The sequence below is a fragment of the Antechinus flavipes genome, chromosome 4, assembly GCF_016432865.1.
Source record: "Antechinus flavipes isolate AdamAnt ecotype Samford, QLD, Australia chromosome 4, AdamAnt_v2, whole genome shotgun sequence".
Classification (NCBI taxonomy): Eukaryota; Metazoa; Chordata; class Mammalia; order Dasyuromorphia; family Dasyuridae; genus Antechinus; species Antechinus flavipes.
The window spans coordinates 157374416-157399099 of record NC_067401.1 but is presented as its reverse complement, the minus strand read 5'-3'; the positions used below and the strand labels follow the sequence as shown (position 1 = coordinate 157399099).

The following is a 24684-nucleotide window of genomic DNA, read 5'->3' as shown; positions in this document are numbered from 1 at the left end:
TTAACTGTGTGGTTTTCTTCAGTTAGTTTTTGTATCTCTTTGTGTCCTTTGTTTTAAAAGAAATCAGTTTCTCTACTAAGCAGTTCTCAGGCTTTTGGTCTCTTCACATTTTAAAATTAGTGAGGATCTCAAAGAGTTTTTATGTGGGCTTTACCTACTGTATTAGAAATTAAATGGTTTTTTAGTATCATTGTTACTATTATGAAAATTTTTTGATCTTATGAATTCTCCAAAAAGAGTCTCAGGGGTCCTCAGGAGTCCCTGAGAGTTACAAATGAGTAACCACTGCTCTAAGATAATTTGATTCTTTAGAGTAAGTTCTTTGTGTCCTTGGAATAAATACAACCGAGAAAGTAGTAAATGATCAGTTAGCTACACGAATTAATAGACTGATAATGTTTAGGAATGCTAAAAGGTATTTGGTATTTCCTGGCACAAAAATTCAGAGAACTGGAACAAGAAGAGATATTTTATTGATAGATATTTAATAATTTCCCCAAAGCAGAAAAATCAGATTAATGTCTAGAACCAGTGACTCAAGGTAATTCTGATTGTAAGGTGAAGAGGGGTTATAAATGAACTGGATTAGCTTTCTGAGGTAGTTGCCTCAAGTACATTCTATTTTCTTTTGTTTTTCCTGTACCAAGTTTGAAAGATGAACCACCCTAAAGGTGAAGAGCCCTAGGAATTGACTATGGGAAAATTCTAACCTAAAAAAAAAAAAAAAAAAAAAAAAAAAAAACAAGTTAGGAAAGAGGGACACTATTCACATAAGGGTAGGCACCAAAAAAAGAGAAAGTAACCAATTCTGTTCATCAATATTTCCCACACACTATTAGAAACATTACCACCACTCCTATGCATATTAAAAACAATCCCATAGAACCTAGATTATTCACATTTTACAGAAAATTTACTTAGAAAGGTATGTAAATACACATGAAATCACTGCACATTGGACTCAATCCAGTCAATGCCATTGTTAATGATGGTAACTGTTTTCCTTCCCTTATTCTAACAAGAAAAATTATGATGATATTTATTTAATTACTAAGTAAAAATATAAAATACTTGGTTAAATTTTTCTGCAATGATATAGAAGCTTACTAATATAAATTCATGAGATTAAAATTAGTCATGAAATTAAAAAATAAATGTAGGCACTGTGGGTCTTTAAGGCTCTTCCTGAGGGAGCAATTTCCATTTTACTGTTGTATCCAATTCCACATCCAAATCTCCAAGCTCTTGCTCTTTTGAGAGCTCAAGGAATACCTGAAAGAAGGAAAAGGCAAAAAAAGAGCAAGAAAAAAAGAAATGAAAAATTTGGGCATTCTATCCATAAGGGAATAGGAGAAAGGAGGTATTAACAATATATAGAAAATTAAGACTAAAAAAAAAAATACACATACCTGTTCCAAAGTAGACTGAGAAAGACTATATTCCTCCAGGTTGAAGGTAGATTTAGCTGCATAAGAGAAAAAAAAAAAACAATATCAGAAATTTGTGTTTCCCTCTGGGTATAAAAAAAAATAAAATAGAACAGAACAAAATGCAGAAGGTGAGGAAAATATTATTATGTCATTTAAGAAAATATAGTATTTGGTTTATATCTAGAGTTTAAAATAAATAGATAATTTCATGGGTTTGTGGAGATTTGCTGTTGTTTAGTCATTTTTTAAATTGTGTCTGACTCTAACCCCATTTGGGATTTTCTTGGAAAAATATTAGAGTGGTGTCCATTTCCTTCTCCAGCTCATTTAAGGATGAGGAAACTGAGACAGACTTTCCAATAGTCACATGATTAGTGTTTGAGATTTTAATTCAAGAAGATGAGTATTCCTGATTGCAGGCCTGGAATTTTAGCGAATATATCACTCAGCTACCCATTTTATGGTTAATCATTTCAAATACTATGCTTTCTCTCTGCTAATTAGACTACAAGTAAGATCCTTCATATAGACAAATTTACTCAGATATACAGGTCAAAATTAACTTCCAGGGGTACAACACTTAATGGAGAGATATGTAATAATAAGACTTTTTAATATTATCTATGTAGAGACATATTTAATGATAGAAAATTCTGCTTTCCTTGCAACATAAGAAATAATTCAATGAAGATACAATTAATAATTAGCATTTATATTGTAGTTTAAGTTTTTAAAGCACTTCATATACATGAAGAAAATGGCAAATTACTCCAATATCTTTGTCAAGAAAATCACAAATGGAGTTAAGAAAAGTTGGATATGACTAAACTAACTGAACAACAAATGATTTATTATGTTATCATACTGCTGCTGATTCCTTCTCAGATAGAATCTAAAATGTGATACCAAGTGTTTTCCTCTTCATTATTCTCTTGGATCTTTTCTTTCTCTTCTGTAATTTCTTTGATTTTTAAAATCTATCCATTCATAACTGAATTTCTGTCTTGCACAACAGTGTTGAATAGTGCTTAAGTTTATTATTTATAAGCAACGACATATCCTGTCAACTCAAAATATGGTGCTAGATTGGTTTAAAATTCTACTATTCTCCTCCTAGTATCATTAGATCATAGATATATATGTGGAAGAGATCTTAGAGGTCATCTTGTCTTATTATCAATAAATTTAATAAGATGAAAAGAAATTAAGTATCTTGCTCAAGGTCCTACAGTCAGTAAATGTCCCTGTCTTTCTTTCAAACACTTGTATTTGTTTCTAATGCTTAATACTGTGCCTGGCATACAATAAGCAATTAATAAATGCTTATTGACTGGCAAGTACAGAAAAATAAAATAAAATATAGATTCTTTTACACAAATCCATCTCCTTAATTTTATGGATGAGAAGCTAAGGCCCAGAAAGATTAAATACATTGTATCTTGTCATACCAGTATAGTAAGTACTGAATAAGTATATGAAGATAGGTCTCTGGTTTTTTGTTTTATCATACATTAATGTTAATATTATATTATTAATAGTATTGTCATAATAACATAATATTTGATTATATAATATTTATATACTTATATTAGAATTATATAATACCATTATATATTATTGACATAATATAAATGTTACTTTTATATTAATTACATTAAAATTTACCATTCAATTAATTGCCTAAGTTGCTGATATTTTATTGCACTTTGTTGATTTTAATTTGATCATGCTCCAGCAACTTCTAGTTCTCTGCTATTATTGGTCTTGGTTTTCTTATTAGGAAAAATGATGATGATAATACTTGTCCTACCTATCTAAAAGCATTGTTGTGAGGAAAGCACCCTATGATTCTTAAAGTACTATTTACTTTACTATTTAAATACTATCATCACCAATAAACAAGTATTTTCTATGTGCCAGGAACTCTGCTTATTATTATTATTGTCTTTGTATTGTCATTATCTATTACATAGAATCTCACTTTTTAAAGTCATCACTCTTACCTGCTTCTAATTTGGAAAAGGCCTGAGAAAGAGGGTATACAACCTCCACAGGCAATTTATAGACCATCAATGAGGAATACCTGAGAAGAAGAAAAATTAAGGTTTGTTCTTTAATTTTAACATCTTGAAATAGCATGACACTATTGGTAATAATTTTCTGTCTATTAAAAAGAAAAGTTTAGTCTCATAGATTAATAAATATGAAACTAACGCAATTCACACACACAAAGAATCATGTTTTCTAATCTCCCTGTCTAATCTCTAACTTCTGACCATTCCCCCTCCAGGATTGAATTCATTATCCCTCATTCTACATTTTGGGTTGCCCAAGCCCCCACCTATAATATTCTGCCCAGCTCTACTTCCTATAGCCTCTTAGTTTGTCAGCATGCCAAAATCACATCACTCTTTTTTTATTCCTACCCAACAATCTATCTATCCTCTGATTCCAATCAAAAATGTTTTCCAAAGAGAATGGAAATGCCATTAAATGATGGGAAAACATTCAGAATCTATTTCAAAGGCAAGCAACAGATTAGTGTCGTGGAAAAGGCAGTAAGACATAGAATAAATTTCGCCATTCTAAATCAGAGGTTTGTAAGGAAAGCACTTGTGCTATTTTAATTCACTCCTGCTTAGTTGTCATAGTTTATTATTCACATAGTAAGTATATTTGCTCCCTTTAAGAAAAAAAAACAATTGAACAAAACTGTTGTATTTGTTGTTTAAATCTCTATGATGCTAGGTTTTCTCCATAAGCTATATGATGATAACTCTGATACTAATCTCCCAATAAAACACATTCATCAATGCACATTACTAGAATAAAAAAGTAGCTGAATTTTTGCTTCATCTCCATATCCTTTTTCTCATCCTGTTTCTTTTCTCCAAATACCTTACAATCTAACAGAATTATAAATGAAGTAAGGCAAATAGAGATTTGTCCTATACAATATACAGTGGGATTGGACTTCTTTCATTCCAGTAAACCTCCCATGCCTCATGGTACCCTTCCATTTCTGTTCTCTTTTCAGTATTGTGAAGAACAGGATTCATCAATTGCATCATTGGCGTGAGTTAGATTCTGAGAAGGTTATACTGTCACCACTGCTCCTTGCATGACTGAACCTAATTATGGAAGACCATACTTTATGCCCAATTCAGTCAAAATGAGTCTATACAATAACTTAGGTGGTACACCGAGGTCTTCTTATGGTACAAGTGTGCTCCATCTCAGCTCCCTGATCTGGCGCCATTTCAACAACAGCCTCGTCTATTTCTCTTTCAAGTGGTAGAATTCTTGGTCTTTCTTTCATTGAGCCTTAGGTCCCCACATTCTAGATGATTTCCTTAGGTCTCTTCTCCTTATGCCATTGCTTCAGGTTAACTGGAATTATTATTTAGAGTCACATACACTATACCAAAGAGTTTTCCTAGCCCCTAATTTTATTTAAGGGAGATATTGCTTTTTGCCTTCTTATGTCCAGAGAGTCAACTTCTCAAAACAGCTGCTATGAATACTGAATGTAAGTTGAAGAAACGTTTATTAGAAGAAAAAATTTTTAACAATGCTCAAATGTCACCTAGGCCACATCAGGAGGTAATGGATTCCCCTACATCCTCATTGTATCTTTTTATGTAGAGCTAGATGACAACTCTTCAGTGATGTTTCTTGGTTTAAGAATGGATTGCATTAATTTAGAACTATGCCCAAAGAGCTATAAAACTGTGCATACTCTTTGAACCAGCAGTCTCACTAGTGGGTCTATATTACAAAGAGATCATAAAAGAGGGGAAATGACCCACATGGGGAAAAATGTCTGTGGCAGCTCTTTTTGTAGTGGAAAGGAATTGGAAATTGAGTGAATATCCATTAATTAGGGAATGGCTGAATAAGTTATGGTACATGAATGCAATGAAATATTATTCTTCTAGAAGAAATGATGAGCATGCTGATTTCAGAAAAGCCTGGAAAGAGAGACATGAACTGATACTGAGTGAAGGGAGCAGAACCAGGAGAACATTGTACACAGTAACAGCAAAATTGTGTGATGATCAACTCTGATGCACTTGACTTTCTCAACAATGTGATGATTCAAGGAAATTCCAATAGACTTGGGGTCGAAAATGCCAATAGCATCCAGGGAGAGATTCTGTATTGACTGAATGCAAAACAATGTATAGCATTTTCACCTTTTGTTTGTTTGTTTCTTCCTCAAGGTGTTTTTTTTTTCCTTTTTGGTCTAATTTTTCTTGTATAACATGACAAATATGAATAGGTTGGAAAGAATTGCACATATTCAACTTTAATGAGATTGCTTGCTGTCTTGGGGAAGAGGAAAGTCAGGGAGGGAGAGAGAAAAATTTGGTACACAAAATCTTATAAAAATGAATGATGAAAACATGTATTTACATGTATTTGGAAAAATAAAATGCTATCGAGGGAAAAAAAGCATAAGTTACATTAGTTCATTACAAAAGTAACTTTCAAGGGAAGAACCATGATGATGGAGTGGAGGCATGAAATCAGTCAAATTTTTCCAACATTTCTTTCCAAATAAGTAAAATAACCAATCAAACCAAGTTTTGGAGCAGCACAGCCAACACAAGATCAAGGTAGACATTTTTTCCAACTTAAGACAATGTAGGAGGTAAATAGGGAAGATCTGCTACAGGCAAGTGGGAGCTGGCCCCATGATGGGCCTTGGAGGTCACTGTGACAATAGCAGAAGCAACTCTCATCCCACAGATAATAAAAAGGGTTAAACATTTTATAAGAAAGAGATGACAGGGAACCCTTCACCTAGGGTGAAGGACTAAATACTATTTGGCAACTCCATTGATCATACAGTTCTGGGTTGCAGTTCCAGAGGACAGAGAAGAGTTTGTAATGAATAATATTATCAGGAGCCCTGATCACAGTTTAAGAGAATATAGGGGAATAGAAGCACTTCCTGGGTAAAGTAAAGAGAACAGACAAGGAAAACCATGAACATATCTCTCCCAAGATAGCACAACTTCAAAAAAAAAAAAAAAACAAAAACCAAAGTTGAAGACTCTAAGAAAGATCTCTGAAAATTGCAGCACAAAACCTCTCCCTTCCCCTTAGTTGAATATAAAGAAATATTATGAAAATCCCTGCAAACAAAAGGTCAAAGAAAAATTAAAATTGGACTAAAGTTCAAAAAAATTACTGGAAGAGTAAAAGAAAAAGATAAGATTAGTAAAGGAAAAATTGGAAAATGAAATGAGAGTAGTGCAAGAATATTATGAAAAGAGAATAAATAGCTTAGTAAAAGAGTCTCACACACATATACACACCTAAATATAGAAGAAAATAACACCTTAAAAATAGAATTGATCTATTCATAAAAGAGACACAGAAATTCACTGAAGAAAAGAATTCCTTAAAAAGCTGACTTAGCCAAATAGAAAAAAAGGTACTAAAATTCACTTAAGAAAAATAATTTCTTAAAAACTAGAATTGAGAACATAGAAACTAATGACTCCATGAGACACTGAGAAATAGTAAAGTCAAGAAAAAAAAAGAAAAACATAGAAAAAATGTGAATTATATTATTAGACAAACAACTAAACTAGAAAATAGATTGAGAAGAAATAATTTAAGAGTTATTGGGCTACCTGAGAGCTATGATGAATAAAAAGATCATACACATCATATTTCAAGGAATTATAAAGGAAAATGATTTAAATATCTTAGATCTAGAGGATAAAATAGAAATCAAAATAATCTGTCAATCACTTCCTGAAAGAGAACCTAAAATGAAAAATCCAGGAATATTATAGCCAAATTCTAAAGTTCTCAGGTCAAGCATAAATCATATGTGCTGCCAAAGAAAACATTCAAATATTATGTATCCATAGTCAAGTTCACCCAAGATTTCGCTGTTAATATGTTCAAAGAATGGAGGGTCTGGAATATGACACTCTGAAAGATGAAGAGTTAGGATTAAAACCAAGAAAAATCTACCCACCAAAACTGAATATAATCCTTCTGGGGAAGGGGAGAGGGAGGAAGAAATACTTAGTGAAGTATATCATTTTCAAGCCTTCCTGATGAAAAGACCAAAAGTGAATAGAAAATTTCACATTCAAACATAAAATTCAAGAAAATCATGAAAAAGCAAACAGAAAAGAAAAATGATAAAAGGATTAATGAGATTAAACTATATTTTCATATGGGAAGAGAATACATGTAATTCTTAAGAATCTTATCATTATTAGGGCTATTAGAAGGCGTTTCATAAACAGGGAATAAGGTGTGAGTCAAATTATATTGGAAAGATATTTTTTAAATGAAGGGATGAGAGATATTCTGGCAGAAGGGGGAGGGAAAAGGAAGAAAAGGAATGGGAGAAATTAAATATAATTGAGACATGTAAGAAAAAACTTTACAATGTGGAGGGAAATTTGAGTTGGGAATGTGACAGGAAATGCTTGAATCTCATCAGAATTGGTTCAAAAGGGAGAAATACACACACACACACACACACACACACACACACACACACACAGTTAGGCTCAATGGGGAATTGGGAGCAGACAGAGATAATATAAGAGGCAGGGGATGATAAAAGAAGGGTAGATTAAGGGATACAACAGTCAGAAGCAATACAGACTTTTTGAAGAGGGACCGAATAAAAAAAGAGAGAGAATAAATAGAAGAAAAATGAATGGAGGGAAATACCCAAAAATCATAACTGCATTTGAATGTCATGCGCAAACTCATAAAACAAAAGCAAAAAGCAGGATGGATTAAAAACTAAATCCAATAATATGTTTGTTTGTTTGTTTTACAAGAAACACTCTTGAAAGAGAAAGACACACACAGAGAGTTAAAATAAAGGGCTAGAGCAGAATCTAATATGTTTAATCTAAAATTTTAAAAAGGTAGAAATAGTAATTATGATCTCCAAAGTACAAGCAAAAAGAGACCTAATTTAAGAAGATAATCAGAGAATATACATTTTGCCAAAAAGATAATATAGGCAATGAAGTAATTTTTTAAAATCCTAAATTCCTTTGATAAAGAGCTCATTTCTCAAATATATAGAGAACTGCATCAATTTTATAAGACTATTAATTATTCCCCAACTGATAAATGGTCAAGGGAGATGAACATACAATTTTCAAAGGAAGAAATCAAAGCCATCCCTAATTATATGGGGAAAAAAATACTTTAACTTACTGCTGAGAAATGCAAACTAAGACAACTTTGAAGTACCACTTCAAACCTAACAGATTGGATAACATTGGCAGAATATGAGAATGACAAATGCTGAAGGGGATATGGAAAAACAGGAACACTAATATATTCTTGGTGGAGTTGTAAATTGGTCCAACTATACTGGAAAATAATTTGGAAGTATGCCTAAAGGGCTATAAAACAGTATATATACTTTGAGCCAGCAATACCACACAACTAAATCTGTTTCCCCCAAAGATCAAAGAAAATGGAAAACAACAACAACAGCAACAATACATACACATATTTATAGAAATTCTTTTTATGGTGAAAAAAATAGGCATTGAGGGCATCTCTGTCAATTGGGTCTGAACAAGTTATCGTACATGATTGTGATGGAATACTATTGTATAATAAGAAATGATAAGAGGGATAGATTTCAAAAACCTGGAAATATGAATTCATATGAAGTGAAGTAAGCAGAACAAAGAGATTATTGTATATTATCACAGTAATATTATAAGGTTGAACAACTATGAAAGACATAGATACTCTGATCAATAGAGTGATTCAAGATAATTCCAAAGGACTCAATTAAAAAATGCTATCCACCTCCAAAGAAAACTGATAAACTCTGAGTGCAAATTGAAGAATAAATTCATCACTTAATTTTCTTGCTTTTTGTTAATATGGTTAATATGTAAATATGTTTTGCATTATTTCATACATATAATTTAATTATTTATCTTTTCAGCATATGGGGGGAAACGGAGGACAGAGAAAATTAAACAATAAGAAATTCAAATTTTTTTCTACTGTTAAAATAAATAAATAATATTTTAAAATGTAGCTTTTAAACTTAAGATTTAGGGATTCTGGATTAATTCATTTATTTTGCTCTCCTGAGGCCTGAAAAACCAAGCCCCTTGCTTCCCAGATCTCTTCCTTGAATCTATACTGCAATGAGACCTATCACAAAGGAAAAATAATTGATGGCAGCCTAATATCTACTTTCCCACCAACAGGGGGAAAAAAGTTGTCCTTACCTTTCCTGCCGAGCTGCCTGTGGGAAAAGCTTTAGAATCTCTGCATGGAGGGGCTCAACTTGCTCAGGTTCCTTCACTTTTATTTCCAATAAGTAATCTTTGCCAAACTTGCTTTTCAGATGTTGAATAGAACCAATGCACCTGGAGGAAGAGAAGAGAAGGAAAAATAGGGGGAAAGAACAAGGGGGGTGGGGGGAGAGAAGTTAAAAAATATCCAAGTATAACTTAAACCATTGTCATTATTCATGGGTCTGTGAGTGGTGGGGATTATCCTCCATTTTGAACTCAAAGGTAAATCCAATTATTCACATAATAAATAGGTTTGTACATTATTCATCCCTTGGAGAAGTTTTTCCTTTACACAGTATTGTCATTGATTTTATGAATATATACCAGTTGTACCAGTATATTCACTCACTTTAACTGTCCTGACACCATGATGGCTACACGGTCACACACAGCCTCAGCCTCTGCCATGTAATGTGTAGTCAGGATAGCACCACTTTCCTTGTTTTTGAATGTTGCTCGAATTACCTTCCTGAAATTAAGTTAAAAAAGCGAATCAAGGGAACAATTTATATCGTAAAAGTAATGTTGTTTGAAGAACAACTAAGTCATTTTTAGTATTTTAAGTATTCAAATCAATTAAAAGGAAGATGTAATGCACCTCCAGAGAAAGAACTAATAAATAGAAGTATGCTCTGTGTGTGTGTGTGTGTGTGTGTGTGTGTGTGTGTGTAATTGTGTCAAATGTTAGTCTTCTCTGGTATGGAGTAGTAGAGAGTGAGGGAGACAGTTTGGATCTTAAAATGTAACCCAAAAAAGTTATAAAGTTTAATTTTTTAAAATAATTATAGCTTTTTATTTATAAGATATATGCATGGGTAATTTTTCAGCATTGACAGTTGCAAAACCTTTTGTTCCAATTTTTCCCCTCCTTCCTTCACCCCCTCCCCAGATGGCAGGTAGACCAATACATGTTAAATATGTTAAAGTATATGTATAAAGTTTAATTTTTTAAAACAATTGATTGCAACATGAGAAGCATGGCAATATTTTAAGAGGAATTGTCAAGTTAAATTTGAATAGACTCAGCAAAAAATTAAGATTACAATAAGGGGAAGATTTTGCAGGAAGATAGAATTAGGAAAGAAGTCATATCACATTAAATGACTCTAAATGTATGAGGGCAGGAGTTGGATTGAAAAACACAATGAGATAATTAACAACTGATGAAAAACTTATTCAATATAATGTAAGAACTCAACAAAATCTCTGGAAAGTTTTTTAGACTTTTATATGAAGTATTTTTTCTCAATAAAAATTAGATAGGAAATGAAAGAAAAATCTTTTGTGCTAATTTCTAATTTCCCTAGGTTTAGTCATTTAAATTTTGTTAGGAAAGAGCCCTTTTGAGGAGTAATTGTCATAGGCCCCATAAAAAGAATATATTTGTACAAGGCTTCCACTTCTTACCACATTTGTTGTTGCCCTTCTGGGTCCATTCCTGTTGATGGTTCATCCAGAAGAACAACAGCTGGATTTCCCAAGATACTCAATGCAAAGCACAACTGAAATGAAAACAAATAATATTTGCTACCATATTCATAATGAGAGCATTCGAATATTGTTAAACCTAATACACACCTTTCGAGTTATGCCTGCTGATAATTCCTTGACTGAAATGTTCATATGCTCTTGTAGCTTGAGAACATTTGCTAATCTGAAGGAGAAATACAAAAAAAAAAAAAAACAGCTTTATCAGGTGCACTAATCAATGAGGAATATTGGTTGAACCTATTATAAAATAGAGTAATTATGATATTGAAGAGTTGGAATAATCATCCTGAATCTGAAAGTATTGAGTACTGTAACTTATTTGATTCAGAAAAAAAAGAGTTCTATTACTCTCTGGAAATTCCATGAAAAAATGTATAATTTATTTGTTATTGCTGTTTTCAATTTCCTTTGATCAATCTTTCATCTTTCAGATTCATAGCCTATAGTTTGTCTAAAATATCTCTGAACTGAAACCTAGGAAAAAAGGTACCTGTGTAACTCCATGTCTGATGACTTAAATACTGTTAAAAACAGTATTTAAAATCTCCATGATCATACTCTTTCCTGTCCCTTCTTACAGAGAACTGAAAATTCCCTCCATACTATACCGTGAAATCATAATTGTGGCATCTTCTTTCTTCATCCCTTTCACTGCAGCAAACACTTCTAGATGATCTCTTACTGTAAGGTTTCGCCATAGTGAGTTTTCCTGAGGACAATACCCAAGGAACTTGATTGTGTCAGCACCTTGTTGACTCAGGGATGATCTGTTCCCTTTCAGTACCACCTATTCAAAACAATCAATGCTCAGCTTTTGTTTTATACATTCTCATAAATATTTTATATTATAGTGTTGTGCCATAGTTTCCTTTTATTGTTCTGCCTCAGTTTCTCTAAATTGTACTGCCTCAGTTTCCCTAAATTGTTCTGCCTCAATTCCCCTGGTTGTGACCTCTCCCTTCCTTACTATTACAACTGATATAACATTGGGCTGGCTACTCTAGGGTCATAAACTGTAAATGTTTAATCTCAGATAAGGAAAAGTTTTCAATTTTAGACAACTTGGTTCTTAAGTCCTCCAAAGTTATCAAGAATTTATAGTCCTCACCCTCCACCCTGTCAGAACCAGACTGATGGTCCATTCCTGGAAATCCCCACTTGCCAGTGCTCCCCACCCCACTTCTGCATTTGTGCCCTATAAATATCCTTAGAATCTCACATTCAATGCTGAATTCTTTGAGACAAAAGTCCAATTCAGCCCTGGGGGAAGAATGGATTCTATTCCCAGAAAATATCTCCCTCTCAGAAATTCAAATAAATTATTAAAAATTCTCTAATCTCTATCTTGCCTCAGTTTCTCTAGTATTACAAAAGGAAGGAAAATTAACACTTGCAATAATTAAGCTCTGAAAAAATATAATGGAATAAATATGGCATATGAAATCTACACAAAAGTAAGGAATAGATCTACATATAAAAAATAGATATTCCAGTGGGATCATTTTCAAGATTTTTCTAGTAGGGCTTATGAATATCTGACCATATTCAGATCTCATCATCCCCTTGATCCATATTTACTGCAACTACCAGGATCATCAGCCTTGCATTTTCCTCAATAGTCAACATTATTTACCCAGCAGTACTCTGATCTTTTTTTCAAAGACGTGGCAAATATTGGTTCTTTTCTTACCTGATCAGTTTATTATTAATATCATTCACTGACTCTTCCCCACTCCCCACCTCAAACCTCTGTTTTAAGTTTCTTACTCTTCTACTTTTATTTATATTCCTTGAAGGAAATCTTAAAACTTGCTTTTCTTTTCTTCAGTACTTAAAAAATTCAATGATTTCCTGGTGTGAGCATTTTTTACACATAAACAAACTCCTCTGTATATTAGATTATTTTGTTTAGGGGTGATACCCTAACAGTGATAGGGGTCTCCAGGCTTGTGTTAGGAGTCCCCAAGCTGGTGTTGCAGGTTTGCGAAAGAATTCACAGCCCCAGTCTACAATTGAGGTTTTTAGTAAAATGGGCTTATTTTCACTGAGAAACTCTTTCAGTGGGCTGCTTCACAATTAAGAAAATAGTTTGGGGTACAGTGTCTTGAATTTTATTTAGCCTTCTATGATTAGGAGCTAATTTCTAAATCAATAAGAGTGGTGATTGTTTTTCAGACCAAAGTGATTCCCAGATCAATTGGAGGTGGGAATTTTCAGTGGGAACCAGATAGGAGGGGGGATGTTCCCAGATTCAGGGTTTTTCTAATCCAGGTCCACCCCCCCAAAAGATCAGCGGGACATAGTTCTATTACATTTATTTCATTATCTACTCCAGTTTCAAGCAAAAAGATAACCATTTGAACCTCAAATTTAGTTAGACTAATTAATAGAGTAGGTAATTGTGGCTAAAGGAGAGCTACTTTGTATTTTCTCCTATAATATTTTTTAATTTTCTTTCTAATTTATAGAATAAAGCATACATTTCTGTAACACTGTGTAAGAAAAATAGTTGTACATGAAACTGTAAATCTATTATGCATGACTTGTGATTCCTTTTAAAAATATAATAGTTTTCACATAAATTTCTTTTCCCCCTGTTTTTCTTTCCTCCCCCACTTTAGAGATGGCTACCATTAGGCAAAAATGTGTGTGTGTGTGTGTGTGTGTGTGTGTGTGTGTGTGTGTGTAAAATCATAATACTGCTATTTATCACATCTTTCTTTGGATGCATAATATGCTCTTTGTAGTTAATTTGTGTATTTAAAATAGTCAAAAATGACATATTTGCTCAAAGTCTGCTCATTTTCCTCTTCATTATTTTGTGCAAGTCCATGTTTTTCTAAGATCACCCAGCTCATTTCTTATATCACAATAGTATTCCATCATCATTATATACCACAACCTTTCAGTCTTTACAAAAAATGTTAACCACTTCTGTTAACATGACTATTCTATTAAACCCGAGCCACTTTTAGGACAGGTTAAAGCAGGCAATTGTTTAAGTTAAAAATAGCCCATTAAAAAACAATTCTCATCTAATGCCTCACTAAGTACAAGTCTCCCCTCTGATCTGGAATGATATTCCCAACATTAAATTGCCTTAGGAAGTAACAAATGTGGGACTCTGAATGTGCTATAACTCTTGTTGATCAGGTTAATGGTGGAAGTGGAAAGGTGTGAATTAACTCTTCATAGTTCCGTAATTTCAACTAGAATTATTGCATATAATGAATCAAAGAAGTTTGAGTTAACTTTGTCCCCAGATGGATTGAAGTGGGACCTAGATGTGTTTCTTCTAGATGAAAAGAATATATATGTAGTTTTTAACATTGGTAGAAAACTTGAAACCCCAAGGAGTTTTCGTAACAATTGCTTTAACTTCTTTGCTAGTAGTTTCTATCTTCTATTTTCTTCTCAAATTGTTTTTTTTTTTTTTTTTTGGGTTAAAAATTCAAATTGTTTTTTATATCGCCTTGGGAAGTACTTTTATTCTAAGAGAACTGGACTATGTTTTTAGGAAAAGAATTGCTTATTTGAACCCTGGATGATGTGATGCATTGTACCTGATGTAAAAGCAAAATCTTGACATACATTGAGGATAAGCAGTACAAAATCACCAGCGTCATTTTCTCTTCCAGAGCCATCAGGGTCAGTGGTAAAGCACAGATCTAGACTACTGAAGATTGCCCTGGATACAGTGGAAGATCTTGGTCTTTTTAAACTAAGGTCTTCAAGCAAAACCTGTTTGACTACCCAAACAGTGAGAAATGAGTCAGAGAAAGACCTTTTTTACCTAGTCAAAAACAATCAACTGGGGAGGGGAAGATCTTCAAGGTTTCTGGCCAAAACAGAAACAATTGCTATTTATATTTACTCTGAGCAAATCAGGGCCCAAACAATGACCAAGTACTGAGCCAGACCTAGCTAAAATTTGCTGATGAAAGCCAGAGTGATTTGAGTTTAAGTCATGGTTCTTAAGAAAGAAATCTAGCCAATAAACCTCAAGATATCTTATGAGGCAAACTAATTATGAAATGATTTGGCAACCACAGCTCATTAAATTGTGTAAGTGGTAGCTGAGTTGCATTTTGCCTTAATAAAGTAGGTATCCACATTGAAATAATAAGAAATATTTAGAAGCATATGAAATAGAGAAAGCTTTTTCAGATCAGAAAACAGAACTAGTAATCTAAAACTATGTCTCATAGTAGGTTACTTTTTATTGGTATTTTTATTGGTTGGAAAGGCCAGGAGATTTTAATTGTAAAGTTTTGGCTATAAGGCTTTTGAATCATTCAGTAGAAAGGTTGTTCTGTTGAACCAAAAAGAACTCTGTAAGATTCTCATAAGAACCTGAACTTAGCCTCACATACTAGATCAAAGTGACAAGTATTACTATAGAGTGGTATTTCTGTTCTTTTGCTTACTTGGGCATCACACCTTTTACAGAGAAGATCAATTATTGTTCTCCAAAAATACTGACCCTGGAAAGTCCCCTTAAGCCCATTCCCACCATTGTATATATCTTGCTATTGCTTTAGGCTGTGAAAAACATTTTCTTATATAATAGCTGCCTGATGATAAATAAGGAAATTACCTAATTGCATTCTTTTTGCTTCTGTTATTGCCTGCTTGCTTTGCTAGTTACAATCTTATATAAACTCTGTGCCTAAATTCCTCTGGACCGAATGCTTTGGATGAGAGGCTAACTTATTACTAAACCTCCACTAAGAAATTAATAGACTTCTATCCTAGCAATTATTGGGCATTACAGTTCTGCTTTTTTTTATCTATTCTCATGCCCCACTATGTTCTAACTCTCACATGTCATATCAGTTTAAAATAGCTTCTTGCTGTCCAACTCTCTATTTCTATTCCTGGCTCACCTCTTTGCCCTCTCCTATGAGCAACTGAGACTACTTGACTCCTAGTGAGAGGCTTAGCTTAATGCCAGGCGCTAAAAAAATCCAGTCCCTAGGTAGTTGAGATATATAAGTATATATATATATACACACATATATCACTCTAAAGGGTTAAGCATCAAGTTATATTTGGTATAGATCCAGCTATAAACTTGTATTCACAACAATTATACCATTTTCTTATCCTTTAAATCATATACTCTGCATTGCAGCTCAGTATCGGTTCCAAGTCTTTATTTCCTGGACCCATTAGATATTTTTAATTTTGAGAGGCACAGTAATAAAAAAGGTTCTAGACTCAGAGTCTGAACAGATATTGGTTCGAATCTCACTTCCTACACTGATGGTTATGTGACCTTGTGCAAGTCAATTAATCTATCTGACTTTCAATTTCCTCATCTGAAAAAATGAAAATGATACTTTTAGTGCCTAAATCACTGTTTGTACAGTATCAAATGAAATAATTTATGCAAATTCCAATATCCATTATTATTATCATTGTTATTTCATATCTTTTTTGATGGAGTTCAGATACAATATTATGAAGATTTTCCTCACAAGTTCTGTATACAATCAACTTTTTTCTTAATATATTGAATATCTTCATGATTAATAAATTTTCAGCAAAAATGAAAATAATGTGTTAAAATAGAAATGATGGAGGGGCAGAGCCAAGATGGCAGAGTAAAGGCAGGACCTTGCCCAAAGTCTCCCCCAAACTGTTCCAAATTCATTTAAATAATAACTTTAAACAAATTTTAGAGCATCAGAAAAGCCAAAAAGATGAAGTAGAACATTTTCTAGCTGAAGGCCACTTAGAAGTTCAGCAGAAAAGGTTAGTAACACTGGGATGGGAGTCTACATGCAGTCCCAGTGCAGGCCATGCCAGCCCAGTTCAGACTCCAGCCCCAGCCCAGAGCTAGCCCCAGACCCAGGCTGATCTCTGAATCAACGGCAGTCTTGGTGGCCTCCAGACCTTTCAGCCCAGAGACATCAAAGAGAACTTGGAGGTCAACAGAAAAGGTCTATGGAACAAGAGTAGAAGCACAGCTTGCAATTCCTGCCATGCCAGTGCATCCCTGCCCCCAGTTCCAGCCCCAGCCCCACCATGAGCAAGGCAGGACCTCTGAATCAGTAACAGAACTGCAGGCTTCTGAACCTTTTGGTCATTATGACAGTTAGAAGGACAATATAGACAGAGGGCACAGGTGTGAGCTAAATATGAAAGAATAATATCTTTTAAAAAATGATGAAATTAGCGAGTAAGAGAGGAATATACTGGGAGAAAGGGAAAGGGAGAAGTGGAATGGTGCAAATTATCTGCCATTTAAAAAAGCTTTTAAGGTGGAGGTGAAAAGAAGGGGAATGGGTGAACTTTACTTTCATCAGAATTAGCTCAAAATGGAAATAATATACATACTCAATATGGGTATAAAAATCTATCTTACCCTGCAGGAAACTAGGAGGAAAATAGGAAATGGGAAAGGGCAAATATGATAAAAGAGAGCGAATATTGGGGGAAAACTCAATACCAAAATACTTTTAAGGAGGCACATGGTAAAAGAAGAGAGAGAATAAATGGGGAGGAGGGAAAAATACAATTAGCAACAGTAATTGTAAAAAGAATTTTGAAACAAGTTTTTCTGATAAAGCCTCATTCTTCAAACATAGTTAACTGAATCAAATTTATAAAAAATAAGATCCATGCCCCAACTGATAAATGATCAAAATATATGATTATTCAGGCATATCCTTTGACTTAATACCACTACTGGATATGAACATCAAAAAAGATTTTTTAAAAAAGGAAAATGACCTACATGTACAAAAATATTTATAGCATCTTTCTTCTCAGGGCAAAAATAATTGGAAATTGAGGGGATGTCCATCAATTGGAGAATGGCTCAGTAAACTGAGTGTATGTTTTGGATGGAATATCATTGTTCTATGGAAAATGATAAGCATAATGTTCTCAGGGGGAAAAAAACTGGAAAGTCCTCCATGAACTTAAGCAAAGTGAAATGTGTTCTATACAAAATAATTGCAATGTTCTGAGATGACCAACTATGAATGACTTTGCTATTGTCAATAGTACAATTATCCATGATTACTTTGAAAAACTTGTGAAAAATCCTATCCATAATTAGAGAAAAATGCTTGTGTCTGAATACAGATGGAAACATTCTCTTTTTTTAACTTAATTTTTCTTGAAGGTTTTTACTTTCATTAAGGTAGATCTATATTTTCTTTCACAATTTTACTTTTATAGAAACATTTTACATAATTTCACACATGGTTTCTTAATTGTGGGTAGGGATAAGGGAGACAACATAGAATTCAAAATTTTTAAAAAAGAATGCAAAAAAATTTGTCTTTTGAATATAACTGGGGAAAATATTAAATGAATAAATAAAAATAATAATAACCAATAGAAATGATGTAGGGACAAGTTACTAATGTATTTTTTGATGGAGTCATATACTTTGATTTCACTAATGTATACACAAAAATAAATATTTTCATTCAGCTCTCTGTTTAATTTGCATATAGATATAGAGATGCTTATGAATAAAAGGAGAGAAGCATGAAGATTCAGCAGAACCATAATAGGTTTGTCTTCTCTCTGAAAAATGCTACATTGCATATCAATTGTTCTTTAGGTTTTTATTCTGGCAGAATGTTTGAAAGAGAAAACATTTCAAAACTCACTATAATTGTATCTATATTTGTGATATATGAACAAGCCCTGAAGGTGATACTAGGGTCAAGGATTTAATTACCATGTCTTTGTTAATAATTCTCAAATCTTCCTATCCTGTTGTAACCTTTTCAGCTTGGTGCAGGATTTATAAGATAAAATCTAATGCTGACATTTCAAACTAGATGTCCTAGAAATTTATTTTATTGAACATGTCCAAAACAGAACTCATCTTTTTCTTCAGTCTTCTCTTCTAAACTTGCCTATTGTTTTCTAGGGCATCCTCCTCCTCCTAATTGCCCAAATTCATGACCTAGGTTTAATCTCAACTCCTCTTCATACATACAAATCCAATCTGCTGCCAAAGCCTTTCCATTTTATCTTCATAATATTTCTTGCATATGCCCCTTTTTCTCCTGTGATACTGCCACCACCATAGTAAGGACTTTTATCACCTCAGCACTTTAAACATTACAATAGCCAAACATCTGTTTTTGCCTGTTACAATACACTCCAGGCCATCCTCCATTCAGCTGTAAAAATAATTTTCCTAAAGCTCAAATCCAAATATGTTGCCACCTCCTCAATAAACTCCAGTGGTTTCCTACTACTTCCAGCATCAAATGTAAAATGCTCAGTTTGCTGAAGCCTTTCATAAGCTTCCCACACACATAATTTTTTCAGTCTTGTTTTACTTTACACATTTCCACCCATACCTTTTAACATACCTTTAGTAACTGACCTATTTCTCATACAACACATCCCATGCTTCTCACAATTCCAGGTATTTTCACTTGCTGTCCCCCCTATGCAGGCAAATTCTCTTTCTCCTCATCTTTGCTTTCTATCATTCAAGTCTCAGATAAAGCCTCATCTTCAACAGGAAACACTTTCCAATCCCTCTAAATTCTAGAAACTTCCTTTTGCTGTTTCCAATTTATCCTGTGTATAGTTTATTTGTACATAATTATTTGTGTATTATGTCCTCCCTTAGATTATGAGGTACTTAAAGGAAGGCACTTTCTTGGGACAGTTACTGGTTTGTAATAGGCTTTTAATAAAATTTAGTTGACCAACAAGAGTCCAAATGGATACATGATACAGATATGAAAGTTTGATATTCAAAAATGGTATATATATATATATATATATATACACACACATATATATATATAAATTTATATAAATAACAGCCATTTGCTATAAATGACAAAACTATTAACTCAGAGAGCATTATAAATATAAAACAGATTTTGAGTAACCCAAAAATGAAGCTTTTCACAGATTTAGAAAAAATGTCTAAATTAGAAAAAATTGCATAAATTCAATTAGAATAAGAAAATGTAGATTCAAAAATTTTTTGGATTGAAAACTTCAGACATATACAATCAATAAGAAATTTAAGATTCAGTATCATTCGCTAAAATATGCTGTTAAAGGATATAAAAAATCAATTAAAAAAAGTAACACAACAACTACCTAAGAAGTACTCAAAATGTTAAAAATGAGAAAAATTATAAGCTATCATTTGTTATTGTGTTTCTTTATCATTCTTACCATAATAGGTAATATCACAATTAACAATATACTTGGCTTTATCTAATCTCCTTTAGCTATGAATTTGTTGGGGAAAAACCTACCCTTTCCCTGACTAGCTTACTAGTACAGAAGTATTTTTCACAATCACAGAATTGAAGAGGGGAGATTTTTCTAGATCAAATTGGGTGGGACTCTTTTAATGGGGAAATATCATCCATGATGAATCATAGGGACTGGATTAAGGATAGATTTTGGAGTCAGACTCTCTCATTATTAATAATTTATTTGTTCTTTCCTGGTGGACCATGCAATAGGACATTCTTCTGGTTAAGAAGATGAAACTAAGATTCAGGTGTTGATCCTAATAGGAAAATAGATATATGTTTGGAAGTCTGTGACCTGGTTTAACTGGAAGTAGTAGTTAAAGTTTCTGACATTTCATTCTTAACCTTTTTCAGTCTCATTTTGACCGATGACTTAAACCAAAGCATTCACATCTACCTGCATCTCAGATATTCCTTCCCTATAGTCCAGGAAATTGGCACCTTGCCTGGACTATAGGCCTTTATCCCTTCCAACTTTGTTCTAGTCTGATAAGATGTTGATCCAGGAACTGAATTTGTAGTCTTTCCTTCTCTTCTTTCCTCCTGTCATTGTCTCTTTTTTTCTTTTTCCTTCTCATCTTTACACTCTTGCTTTTCTGTCTTCTTTCATTTTTCAACCTTCCACCTTCTTTATCCTTCTTCCTATTAGTGCTTTCCCTCTGTTGATTTTCTCCTATTTATTCTAAATATAGTTTATTTGTATATAATTGTCTTTATATTATATCACATAAAATAATAAATAAACTTTTATTTCTCAGAGGACATAAAGTAAAAGTGAGTAAATTAAAATGTCTTTTACTTCCATGTGCTTTCTGATTTATTTTCCCATAAAGAAGCAAAAACAAAATGAAAAGAAACCAAACCAAATACTTCCCTCCACTATTGAATCTTGCTTAGACCAGTGCTACTTTACTACTTCTGAGTCATTATTCTTTATTATTGATTTTTTCTAGTCTCATGTAAATAAATTTCAAGGGATTTCTCTTTTAACAGCAATGAATCTCTAAATACCAGCACAACATTCAAATTACTGTTCTCCTTGATATATTCAAGAATATCTCTGTTGAATATGTGTTTAGTGTCTCATATTAAATATAAGTTCTGCAAGACCTTATGATTTAATCATTCTTTTTATTGGTAGACCTAGGACAAGTATTATAGACTCTCTCTACTTTTCTTCCCTATTCTTACTTTCACACAAAATGCATAGTAACAATACTAATCTCATTTAATTTACAGAGTTGTGAGTATCAAGAGTAATAGCATGCATGAAATCTATTATAAAGCTGAAAGACACTATACAGATATTATTACTATTATTATTCCCAGAACTTTATACAATCCTCTAATTCTTGTCAAAGTTCAATAAGTAATTCTTTTAAGATTCACCACATGCAACAGTGAAGACAATATTCATTGAAAGAGAACTCCCAATAATGCATATATGTAGATGAGATGTCTTTATCTCGGCAGAAATCTGTGATAATGTTTCTTAACACTATTCTACCTCCTAAGGAGATATAGAACCTGCCTTCTATTAAATTCTGTGGGTATTATAAGAATCATCTGTGAATTAACTCATCCACTTACTATCCAAAACACTCTGAAATAATAGTAAGAAAACTTATTTATATAAAAGATTATCATTAATATTTAAAATCTTCTCTTTTGGTCATTATCAATCAAAATATTTTCCTTCTGTTTCATTTACCTCTCCTGCAGTTGGTCTTATTTCTCCAGTTATCATCCTAATAGATGTACTTTTGCCAGCTCCATTGTGTCCTAGTAGTCCCAGTACTTCACCTGAAAGAAAGTGGGCTGACTCAATCTTCATAATTTGAATATCCACTAACTAGAAGTTTTTAAAAAAATTTGATAATACATTCTGAAATCATAACTCATTCAGTTACTTTGTGAATAGACATCAAGTTCATAAATCCATCATGTTATTTTGAATTTGACATTATCCACATTAGTAAAAATATCTATGCAGATGATTTCCTAACACAGGGAAGTACGTTTTTTTCAAGACACTGTACTGAATACTTTACAAATATTACTGTATTTGATCCTTACAACAAAACTGAAAAGGAAGTTCCATTATGTTCCCCATTTTACAATTAAGAATATTGAAGCAGACAGAAGTTAAATGACTAAGACCAGATTTGCACTCAGCTTTTCCTGACTCTGGACCTAGTACTTTATTTACTATATCATCTGATAGTCCCTATATTAACTATATGACCCAGAAAAAAACTAATAATGCTAGAAAACCCTCAGTTGAGAAAGTGATGACCTGCATAAATAGAAGCAATTTCTTCACCTGGAAGTGTACTAGGCCAAGGAAATGAGAGGTTTAGTTATCCTTATTCAATTCTTAGGAAGTTCCTTATATTAAACTGAAATATAATTCCTTTTAATTTCTACACATGATCCTTTGTCTTCATCTTGGAATCTATCAGAATAAATCAAATTCTCTTTCTTATGTTTTAATATTTAAGATCACTAACAAGCTTCTATACTCTATTCTTCAACACATTCATATATCATTTTCTTCCTCAGATATCCTAAATTTCAAATATTAGAATTATTTTGTAAAAGAGGTCAGTATTTCTAACCTTTTTTAACACAGAAAGAGACATTTCTTGTGGCCAGTTTCTTTTTACTCTTTGAAAAGCAAATTTTCTTCTTGACTTCATATTCCTTACGCAGACAGCTGGCAATGATGACTGGTTTCTAAAAAAGATAGTTCATTTCCTTATTAAATTTCACAAAGGTGTTTTACCCTCCTGAATAACTGTTTTTTTTTTTTTTTTACAAATTATGGAACAAATTATATTTTGCATTAAGGCAACATGTAATTAAAATTTTAAAATGTCATCAACTGAGAAAATACAGAGAAAAAAATAGAAAAGAGTTCAGTAGAAGGTACATGACATGGATGATGAACCAGCAATGCAAACCAAAAGGGAGTAAGTAAAAGGAGAACCAGCAAAAAGCAATGTTGTGAAAGGAGAACTTATCCAGGAGGAGAGGTGTTCAAGAACATGGTCAAGGTGGGGGGGTCATATGAAATGCTATGAAGAAGTCAGGAATTCAACCTTCTTTCTCAAACTCCCAAAAGCCTTCCTTTTAAACAAATGTGACATAGATGAAAATAACCTCTTTTATAGATATTATAGATATTATGTTTTCATTGAGCAATAGAACCTCCAGAAGTTAACAGTTAAACTCTCATTTTGGAGAGACTGCTCCTGTCATGGTTGAAGAGAGACTGAGTTGGCTTACAGAAAGAGAATACAGAAAACTTTTCTATTATTAGTCCTGCTTATTATCTTGCAAAGAAACTTTGATTTTGCTACATTGAGAGAACTGAATAGAAGGATGATCCTTTTAGAATTAAAAAGTTAGTATTTAGTTATGGTGACAGTAAGAGTTGATTTAGCTTGTTATGTTCTTCATAGCTGAAAAATACGAATGCTTATATTTGTTTTATTGATTATTAATAGATTAGTAATAATTTAATTAATTACTTCCATTTTTATTTAAGCCTAGAAGATTAGAGGGGTTGATAGAAAAAGAGATGAACAAATGATTATTGGAAAAAAGAGGTTTCTCTAGTATATTAAATCAGAAATTTATTAATGGGAAGGTAGCATAAAAGTAATTGTTTAATGAGAAAGATATTGCTATATAGTGTTTAACATGGAAATGTCAGAACATCCCTTTATTACCTTAGAACCCTAGGTAAGAATTAATAAGAAAAATAGGCCAGTAGCAGATAAAGGGATGATTTATGCTACCTAGAATTCTTGTGCAGATGGCAACCACCTTATAAGAATAAGCATAGTCAAACAAAAAAAAATCAATATATTGTTCATGTATGAAGAGACAGATCTTATTTTAATTTTTGTGTCCTTATGGATAAATTAATATACCTTTCCTTTTTTATGAAGGAACATTGGAATAGCAGGTTCAAGTGAAACTGCCCATCTTTACACAATCATAAAGTCCAGCTTTAAGGAATCATTTCATTCAGTTAGACTAAAGTGCTGTTAATATCTAAATACAAGAAAACGTTAAACCACAGATTTGACTTCTATTCAGCATTCTTTTTAACAAATGCATTTCAATTTCTTCAGTTCACAAGATCTTATTTGGATTTTTAAAATATAA

At 32.8% G+C, this 24684-nt stretch overlaps 1 protein-coding gene across 1 annotated transcript in view; it reads right to left on the bottom strand.

Moving 5' to 3' along the window:
* Positions 1-451: 451 nt before the first annotated feature.
* LOC127560551 (ATP-binding cassette sub-family A member 10-like) overlaps positions 452-24684 on the bottom strand; it is a 109707-nt gene continuing 85474 nt past the window's right edge. Inside the window, exons 30-39 of the mRNA XM_051995227.1 lie at positions 23127-23244; positions 22220-22311; positions 11854-12032; positions 11333-11408; positions 11162-11256; positions 10104-10223; positions 9686-9826; positions 3434-3513; positions 1410-1465; positions 452-1272 (exon numbers count right to left, since the gene is read on the bottom strand). Of these exons, the coding sequence (XP_051851187.1) occupies positions 1174-1272; positions 1410-1465; positions 3434-3513; positions 9686-9826; positions 10104-10223; positions 11162-11256; positions 11333-11408; positions 11854-12032; positions 22220-22311; positions 23127-23244 (1056 nt within the window). The 3' untranslated portion in view covers positions 452-1173. The remainder of the gene's footprint in view (positions 1273-1409; positions 1466-3433; positions 3514-9685; positions 9827-10103; positions 10224-11161; positions 11257-11332; positions 11409-11853; positions 12033-22219; positions 22312-23126; positions 23245-24684) is intronic.